Raw genomic sequence first — 10,227 nt, 5'->3', positions numbered from 1 at the left:
TAGTTTAACCTTGAGGTTCTTAGTATGAATTCGTTGCACTTTTGAAAATATTTATTGAAATTTTGATGATTTTTTACGCATGTCTCCGTGTGACTTATAGGTCATGGGTTCGAGCCATGGAATCAGCCACTGATGCATGCATCAGGGTAGACTACCTGCATTATCCCTTGGGTGTGGCCCTTCTCCGATCCTGCGTGAATTGGGATGCTTCGTGCATCGGGCTGCCCCTTCTACATATATATGTCTGCTATGTGTCGAAAATACTGAATTCAATTAAACCAATTAATTAAGAATTCCATCCGCCTCTGCACGTACACATGATTCAGCAACTAACAATATAGGCATCCCATTCATTTCTCGCCCTTTTGCTCAATGCCAATCTCTGTCCATTTATGAACAACTAGTAATTGGCGCTCGCGTCCTTGATATCCGTGTTCAAGAAGATCGTCGTATATGCCATGGCATCCTTCTTTCCTACAATGTTGACGTCGTTATCAACGACGTCAAAAAATTTCTGTCTGAAACACATTCAGAGATAATAATCCTAGAACTTCGTACTGAATTCGGCCATGATGATCCCCCGGATTTCGACAAGTACCTAGAGGATCAGCTAGGAGAATTTCTCATCCACCAAGATGACAATGTTTTCAACAAGGCTATTGCAGAGTTATTGCCAAAGAGGATAATATGTGTTTGGAAACCAAGAAAATCACCTCAGCCAAAACATGGAAGTCCGTTATGGAGTTCATGTTACCTAAAAGATAACTGGATAGATACTGACTTACCTGAAACGAAGTTCGAGAGTAACATGAAGCATTTGAGTGAGCAGCCACCTGTAACATCCCGGAAATTCTTTTACAGAGTGGAGAATACGGTCACACCACAGGCTGATAATCCAGTCCTGTGTGTGAAACCTGTGACAGATCGGATTCATCCGTATGCGAGGCTGTTTGTTATGGAATGTATTGCTCGAGGTTATGGTGATCGGTTGCAGATATTTTCATCAGACTTTATAGATGAAGATTTTGTGGATGCATGCATTGGTCTTACAAATGCAAGGATTGAAGAGAAGTTCTGAATCTGAACGAATGTTTATAGGTCTAAATAGTATATATGTATGTGTTTCAGAAATTTTATTTTTATGTATATAGTTTGAGTAGCAAGTAGGAGTGCACCCCTACTTGCCGAAGATGGATTATTTTCTAGTCTGTATATAGGTCTTGTGTGGTCCAACTTGTTTGAAATCGAGACTCAATTGTTATTATAATTCGTTTTCTGTGGTAAGATTGTTTTGAGGAATTGAGTATATGCAAGAACATGATATATGAGAAGAAATACACTCTTAGCTGTCATTCCCAATATAGAAATTTACGATGTTCTTTTGTCCCTCTGGTTAAAACAGTTCAGTTTCTCAAAAAAGTAATCTCTTTTTTATAATACATCCTCCATTTTTTTTCATCAAACAGAAACTTGTTTTGTGCAACAAATATTAAGAAACTATAAGGTAAAAAGGGTCACTCCAGTGCACGAAAAATCTCGCATCCACGCAGGGTCCGGAGAATAGCCGCACCCTAAGCGGTATGAGGTAGACAACCTACCCTAATGCAATGATTGAATATTTGACACGTTGGAAGTGAATTGAACAACCAACCAAAAGCTTCCATTATGAATCCAGGAAAAAAAGAAAAAGGAACATTGAATATTAGTAGGAGATTTTACCCAATGGTTTACATTGAATACAAGCACAGCCTGATGAATATCTTAGGATTCCTCCTATAGCCTCAAACGAGCCATTTTTGTGTCTTATATGGAAACAGATTAGTATGTTGTGCTCAGGGTCTTTAAAGGAACGTTCGGGTACAGCTGCTTTATCTCTTGTATCGTTGGCTCGGGACAATGAACGATATGGGAAGTTGATCATAGAGGAAAGTGGCCGGGGTTGGACCATTATTGAAGTTGGTAAAGAAGGAACAATGGAGGGTCAAGAAAATGCCTCAAGGGCAATTGGCCTTCTTTTAACGTGATCCAGAAAGCGCCGAACACATCGTAAAAGCTGGTGTTTTGTTCAGTGTTTGAGAAAATCCTCAAAGAAGGGAGCATGAAGGTTCAAATTATGGTGGCTTGGGCTATATCAGAACTGGCTTCACATCATCCTAAATGTCAAGATCAATTTGCTCAAACTAATACTATCAGGTTATTAGTTAGTCATCTTGCCTTGCGAAACCATCCAAGAACATAGTGAGTATGCTAATGCTAGCAAACAGAAAATCTCAGTCACTCGGCTGGGAAGGCCACATCCAGCTCTAACACTGCTAGTGAAAACAGTGACGCAGAACTTAGGTGGTGAGTTTGAAGATGATGAGAAAAGAATACAGTGTAAAGTGGAGTGTGTATAAGATTAGCCTTGCTGTATAGGCAAAACACTAACCTTGTCTAATCGACAGAACATATCGTTCATTGTTGTAGTTGTGCTTTTACAGTTTACTCTCTGATTAGCATAGATTCAGAGATAACATTTCATCTGTGCAAGACTTGTAGTACTTTATCTTTCCCTTCATGTTAGTAGGGGAAGAGAGCTGTTAGAAGCTTCTTTTTTCAAGTTCCATGGTTCTTATTTGTCAGCCATCAGGATTATAAATGATTTGATTTGTCGAATGTTATTATCATATTATGCATTATGAAACAAAAATGCATATACGTTTCCTGGTTTAGGTGGGGCTCTATGAAGCCAATGTAACTGGTTTTTTCTTTTTCTTTTTTTCTTCTAAGTTGATACAGATGATTGATGAAGACAAAAGATACATACCTTATAGAACTTGACAAAAGATCCAGATGAAAAAGCAAGCTGACAGGAATAGAAAGAGTAGAATCAAGAAGAAATAACCGACTAATGGAAAGAATTTCTCCTCTTTAACTTGCTCTACGTGAAAGCAAACATTGAGGAATGTTGATTCTCTCAGACAAGGAAATGTTACTTGTTTTATTGCATTATTATTGCAATATCACTGGAGATCTTTAATTATCAAACTCGCTTATCAAAGTCCATTCCATACTAAAACAAAATAATTTGCCAGTCTAGCATACAAATCTTCAAAGCAACAGGGTGTTCGCAAATCACAACCACCATTCCACATTACACTTAATTAGACGCCCACATACATGGTCTTACGACTTTGCAAAGACCTGTCTTTAAGGTAAAGAGTTGCCCGGGCCTGGTCACCGCAACCCCGGGGTGAAGAGGCACCCCTTCTCCCAAAGTTACAGGGCTATTTTGTTGAGTTCTTTAGAGAGTTGTCTCGCACCCCTAGATACTCTCTACCTAAACCAAACTAAACCATCTAGAGAGTTGTCTTGCACCCCTAGATACTCTCTACCTAAACCAAACTAAACCAATCATATCAACTGTTGATGTAGTCAAATTTAGACTCATTCACAGAACCGGTCAATTACCAGCAGTTTCTCATAAATTTACAAAGAACCAAGGTCCCAAAGAACACTGTCCAAAGAACCAATCTCAAAATACATGCTGCCTGATGAAAAGAAACAATCACAAGCAATAAATAAAAGCTCATTTCCATCCATAACCATATATTATGAACAAAAACATAAAAGCAGCATATGTAAAATGTAAATGGAAGGGCAATAAAAGCTACAACAATAACAACCCACCGAAATCCCACTAGTGGAGTCGATTCCACTAGCGGAGTCGATTCCACTAGTGGAGTCTTGGAAGGCAGTGTGTAGAACTTATGATAGAGAGGCTGTTTCCAATGGAAACTCGGCTCAAGAGAGATGAAAAAACAATAGAAACAAGCAATATCAACATAGAGGGCCAGAAAGATAGTAACAATTATTACTGAGCCAGAAAATAGATGGAAGGAAACAGAGGCAAAAACAGAAACAACAGCAAAATACTACAAAACCGTAAAGCTAGCAGCTGATAATTGATCAATCTTCCAAACATGTATGTATATACATGTACAGAAAATGCACATTTCCAAAAGCTTCAAGCTGAAACACTAGTCCATAACCAATACTACACTAATCCTAATAGGCAATAATCAAGCAGAGGGAACCATAACCATATCCTAATAATAGTTCAAGAAACTAAAAGGTGACCATATGCAATACGATCATTCAAAAAAACATTAAATGGTTCATCCCTTTTAACACTTCAAAATGACATTAACAAAAAAAAAGTACTAGAAAGCATAGGAAAAAGGAGTGCAAAATGTGAATATACACATTTACCCTCTCAGTTCTACAGAGCTTCAACGACCACTGCTGTTAGGGCATTCACGTGCAAAATGCCCTTCTTCCCCGCACTTGAAACAACCACCACCACCTCCTCCGCCACTACCACCATATCTCCCTCCTCCGCCACTATCACCATATCCACCGCCGCCGCTGCCATATCCGCCGCCTCCACTACCATAACCGCCGCCGCCGCCCTGAGTACATTCCCTCGCAAAATGCCCTTCTTCTCCACACTTATAACACCCGCTTCCACCACCGCCGCCGCTGCCATATCCGCCGCCTCCACCATACCTATTACCACCACCGCCGCCGTATCCACCGTCACCTCCATACCGACCACCTCCGTAACCAGCATCACCTCCACCATATCTACCACCTCCACCGCCGCCATATCCACCTCCACCACCATATCGACCCCCGCCGCCGCCTCCACCGCTTCCGCCATGGCCACCACCTTGAACAGGTGCACCATCCGGTCCAGTAACATTATCAGCCTTAGTACGGCCATCATCACCAGACTCAACTTCAAACTCAACAACTTCACCTTCAGCTAAGCTACGAAAGCCTTCAGATTTGATACCAGATTGATGAACAAACAAATCTTCACCGCCGTCATCAGGAGTAATGAAACCGAAACCCTTTTGATCATTGAACCATTTCACGGATCCCTTGATCCTACGTCCCTGATCACTCTCCGACGCCATAGTAGCACAGAAACAAACCCTAGCGAAACCCTAGAGACTTTTTTTGAGAGCTTGATCTCTTGGTATTTTCACCAGTACTGTGGGCTTTTTTATGTTGCGGTGGCTGAGTTATATTCTGATTGAGAGTGCCACGTTTTTGGGGAGAGAGAGGTGGTGGGCCCATTGGACCGGATCCTTTTATCCGAATCCATTTTGTTCATTAAATTAATGTGTTTTTCATTAAATAAATAATATTCCTTTCATTTCTTTACTATTTTATACGGTTGAGTTTGTGTTTGACTTGTTAAGGCCACAGTACCAAAACTATTAGCGATGGGCGTTTGGATATTTTGAATTTTTTATTTTGAGACTATAGGATGAGCTTTTTGTTCTTCTTATAAAAATAAATATTCAAATGAAATATTCATTTTAAATTGCCTAAAAAAAAATTCAATCTCACATTCGGAACATCCAAATTAAGTTGTATACGGTCAGAATCGGGCTTGCCTGATTTTGTATGGTTAATCGAGACCGGGGTGGCAGACCGAGGTTCAATCCCAAGTTATATTGGATCGTTACATGAATAAATATTGCCTAGCTCGTGATTCAGGGATAGATCGAGATCGAGATCAGCTAAGGTCGAGATCGAGAAGGATAGAGATATAGCGAGATCGAAAGAAGCCTACTAAGTCGAATAACAGAAAGCCGAAGAATCCGTGATCGGGCGAAGATTGTGGCAGAGATCTCGGCATGTATCAAGTCAAGATCGGTTGATTAGCCAATCAGATGATTTCCTTTTGTATTTAGAATTGTACCATATGTAGAACTCCTCTACTATATAAAGAGGGTTCCAATCATTTTGTAAGGAGACATTCACGGATAACAAAGCAATATATTACGTTCCCTCTCTTAAGCGCTCTTATTCAGTTGTTCGGTTCTTACTTTTCAGTTCCTCTCTTAAGCTCTCTTAAGCAAGCTCTCTAATTGTTTATGCATGTCATAATTTTTATTCTTATTTCCAGTGGTTTCGACAGCCATGAACCTTTCTAGGTGAGCATGATGTCGCTCTCTCTTTTAGGTCGACTTTGTATCTATTTTAGCCCCTTAGCCTTTCTTCACCATTCAATTCTTCCACATAATCAAGTTTTAAGAATATGGGTACCACTGAGGTGCCTACTTATGTCAACTGAAGTTCTCCTTTGGTTCCATGAAGCTTTTCATTTGTTTCTATTATCATCTGTATCGTCAAAAGGTTATGTATTGAGTTTAATTGTTGTACTTTTGTCGGTTTCAAATCTCAATCTTTTACAGTTACATAGTTGATGTTCGTTCCAGTTCGAAACTTAGATGCTTCAAAGCTAAAGAAGTTCATTCTTTGGTTGGAAAAGCGACATACTATGAACTACAAAATGTGCTTGGATTATAACGTTGTTTGGTATCTTTCTGTTTACCTTTTTCTTATTCTAGATGTTTTACGGGAAAATGGTGTTTCATGAATATTTACTTTCCATGTGCAGATTACATGGTATAGTTTCGTATATGAATGTCACATATGATTGGTATATGATGTCACTTATGATTGTTGTATGTTGTTTCATTCATTGGTATATTTGTTTTATTTGTTACAGATAACAATTCATGGTTCTCATCTTTCTACTTCGTCGGCTGATGGCTTCAGAAGAAACTTTACAGAACACTAATAGTCGATTGAAGCTAGAAGTGAATGTAAGGAATTGATCTTGAGATAAAAGGCTGCTTGCTTTCATTCATTGAGGAATCCCTCATTATATACAAGTTATACATTCTATAGCTTAGAGTTGTATTAGCTATACAAGACTAGGAGATAAGATACAAAGAGATATGTATCTATCCTATCACAACTATAATATCTGATAAGATAAAACTGAATTCAAACCTATATATTATCTATTACGGTATTCCTAACAGTGAAGGTCATGCACATAGCGAACAACGTTGATTCTTCCAATAGAAGGCTTCCATTCTTGCACCAGATTCATTAGCTGAAGGAACTGATACAAGGTTGGTAGGCCATTGATTAATAGCTTTCAACTCTTATAGTGATTGTAGGTATTTATATTTTCTGTCTTTAAAGTTGAGGGTGAGAGTATAGGAAAGATTAAGTGGTTGTAAGATGGCAGAAACATAAGAATAGAACGAAGATAAAGAAGGATAAAAGCAAGAACATTTAAGTAAATACAAAGCAGATACATCAAGTGTTAAGTGTTAATCTGTAAACCTCTACTATTAGTTTTTACTGTTTCAATTCTATGTATATATAAGATTCTTATACCATGGCTTCCTTATCATTAAGCTTCTTCTCATATGATCCTGTTTTCGACCCTAGCATCAATCAAGTTAAAATGGGCATAAGATTCTTTTGTTCACTTTTCATTTTACCTCAAAATCTGGCCTTTCAGCCAGTTGAATGGAAATCCATAACATCCCCATCCCCCACCTCTGTCCTCTTCTATCTTTATATTTAATTCTTTTTCCTTTTTTAAACTGTGAAATCAGGGAAATAGAAGGGCGGAGGAGAGAATTATGAGAATTGAATTTACATTTATTTGGTAAGACACTGTCAATTGGTATCACTAGACTGCAAATCTTGATAGTTTCTATTCCTTTTTTATATTTTTAAAACCTTTTTCTTTTATTACATAATACAATCTAGAGAAATATAAAGGTGAAAGACAAGATAATGAGAATTGAACTCACACTTCTGTAACAGACATTCAGGAGGTGTAACAGACATGAATATGGTTCCTCTTTCATATTCATCTTTTTATTATTTATTTATATATTTGTTTCTCTTCTTGTGTTGTTTTTATAAACGAGATTGAAGCATGTATTCTACAACTACGGCAGACATAGTGTTAAAATGGCTAGCCACATAATTCCTTCCTTCCCTTCTTTATAGGTTCCTTTCATCCACTTATGTGGGAAGTGTCTTGGCGTTTTTTTTGTGTTTGGTCAAATCTGATTGTTTATCGTATCATGACCATACATGAATTTCCAGAAACCTAATAGATACGCTGCTCTGAATATTTTGACAGAGTGTGGACCATTCTTAAAGGACAGAATTACCATCACTAGACATTGGTGTCTTAACTATGATAAAGCGACAGAGGTACAGGTAGTACTTTCCCGTCCTAAATATTTGAACTTCTATTCTATTTATCTAAACAATGACATTTTTTCCTGGAGATATGGTAAGTTCTCTTTAGGCCTTGTCGAGTTATGGTTGATTTTTGAAAGGTAATTTGCATGCTTCTAGAAGCATCCTTTAACTCTTTCACAACTATACTACTTCTTTGCTAGCTGGATCATATGTTTTATCTGCTGAAATTAGATTTTTATTGGAGTGAAGAGTGCACAACAATTAAAGTTGTGGCGAGAAAGGTAAGCGACTATGAGTGTTATACTATCATTATTGATGGGGACGTGGCGGAGGAAAATGCAGATAGTAGAAAAGTCCAAAAAAAAAATATATAGTGCAAGTATTTCAATATGTCAAACATACAAGTCCTTGGTTACTCATATTTTGAGGGTGTATATACAAAATATAATGAAAGGCTATTTTGTTTGACGACAATGAAAGATGACCAGGTGCTTTTACATCTGAAATTTGAAAGGATGTAAATAACTAAATATGCATAGTCAATCCTATAAGTAGCAGTAGTTTCTTTGTCTTATAGCCGTTAATTTCAAGTATGAGCAAGGAAATTATCTGTTATATCTGTTTTAGAATTACATAGCTCATACATCTCTTTTTGGTCTGGTCTTTTCCCGGATCCCGCGCATAGCGGGAGCTTAGTGCACCGGGCTGCCATACATCTCTTTTTGGTCTTTCAGGAGTTTCTATTGTTGGGTTGGTAGTTTTGATATAATGGGGTGAATGAGGAGGGTAGAGTGAGATCATAGGATTTAGAGATGACGTGTTACAAGATTTTTAATTTCTAAGCACAAATCAGTACCAAAAATTTTAACCATCCTTTCCTGTCCAAAGGAAGAGAACCCCACATATTTTCCATTGATCAACTTTCCTTGAACGTTTGAGATACACTAACCTGAAATAGCTTTAGAAAATCGCCCTCTCTCGTGGACATATGGTCTTTCATCAAATTTTATAACTCTCTTCTCAGATCTTTTCTGCTCTACGTTGACTGTTTAGAAGATACTGATACATTACTGCTAAACTATTCCTCTATTTAATATTTAACTTACTCACCTTTTAAAAAAAATAAAAAAATTATACTGGTACATTAATGAGAAATAATCTGGAGTAAGTTGAGTTTGTTATTTGTTAGAGGGGTTCAATCTGTTTGGAAATTATTGCTTTGGTCAGTCGGTGAAAATATAGTACTAGACAGCTCATACGGTACTTTAAAAACGAAGGAGCTTATTTTCTCCTGAGCCTTAATAAGGAAAAATTAGAAAAATGTAGGTTAATTTCAAATATATTATAGGAACATGGGAATGATGATGCACCGTAGATAGAAATGTGGAGGATTTTAAAATAATTTATGAGAATACAATCATTGCAAAAGAACATTCAACTCGGCATAAACCTGTGTTGAGAAACTGAAAATTGAATATAGTTGGTAAACCTCATGTTTGTAAATCTGTCGTACCAGCAGTGAAGTATAATAACCCATCGTATGATTTACGATATAATCCATTTCTCTTTCTATCAGTTTGTAATATTAGGGGTTATCGCTATTGATCATAAAAGTGTTTGACGAGTTCTCTATTAGCGAAATCTTCCTTGCGCCTTAGGAGATGGCTCTAACAACCATTGATATTCCTGCAGTAAGTATCTTAAAGTATCGTTCATTATCCAATAAAAGAAGAGTAAACGTTTTGCTTCAGAGCAGAAGATTTGCTTCATGAATCAGAGCTGGGTAACACCATTAGTTTTTGAACACATTGTATGAGTGAGACTAAAGGTGCTCCACTTTAGCATACTTAAGGGACTAAATATGCTCAGGACTATATTCGAGGGACCAAAATAGACCTATCCTCAAAGATAAGGGACAATATTGGCCAAAAACTCCCTAAAATCATGTTGTAACCTCATCCAATGACCAACTCTTTTACTTTTTTTCCTTTTCCAATTTAAGGAAAGCAAGTAATGTCTGAGTTGGATTTTGCTGCACAAGTTCTTCTGAGATGTACGGAGAGTTGGAGGAGGAACTAATGAAAAATTTAATATTGTCACTTTTGCAAGATTGGTTATTCCTTTAGTTGCGCAGATTTTGCTTTTTTG

The 10,227-nt window shown here is 37.5% G+C and overlaps 2 protein-coding genes across 2 annotated transcripts in view; one reads left to right on the top strand and one right to left on the bottom strand.

Moving 5' to 3' along the window:
- Nucleotides 1-1,262, top strand: part of LOC107815664 (uncharacterized) — a 1,552-nt gene extending 290 nt beyond the window's left edge. The window contains exon 2 of the mRNA XM_075247564.1: nt 292-1,262. Coding sequence (XP_075103665.1) covers nt 292-1,078 — 787 coding nt within the window. The 3' untranslated portion in view covers nt 1,079-1,262. The remainder of the gene's footprint in view (nt 1-291) is intronic.
- Nucleotides 1,263-3,912: 2,650 nt separating this feature from the next.
- Nucleotides 3,913-5,073, bottom strand: LOC107810166 (cold shock protein 2). The gene has a single exon (XM_016634904.2). The coding sequence runs from the start codon at nt 4,959-4,961 to the stop codon at nt 4,272-4,274; it is 690 nt and encodes a 229-aa protein (XP_016490390.2). The 5' UTR covers nt 4,962-5,073; the 3' UTR covers nt 3,913-4,271.
- Between the last annotated feature and the right edge of the window lie 5,154 nt (nt 5,074-10,227).

The sequence above is a fragment of the Nicotiana tabacum genome, chromosome 24 (assembly GCF_000715075.1).
Source record: "Nicotiana tabacum cultivar K326 chromosome 24, ASM71507v2, whole genome shotgun sequence".
Taxonomy (NCBI): Eukaryota; Viridiplantae; Streptophyta; class Magnoliopsida; order Solanales; family Solanaceae; genus Nicotiana; species Nicotiana tabacum.
The sequence above is the reverse complement of the archived record's forward strand: the minus strand, read 5'-3'. Positions and strand labels throughout refer to the sequence as shown.

Bases quoted from the DNA above. Each gene is read 5' to 3' on its own strand.
- LOC107810166 (XM_016634904.2), bottom strand. From the start codon at position 4,961: ATGGCGTCGGAGAGTGATCAGGGACGTAGGATCAAGGGATCCGTGAAA.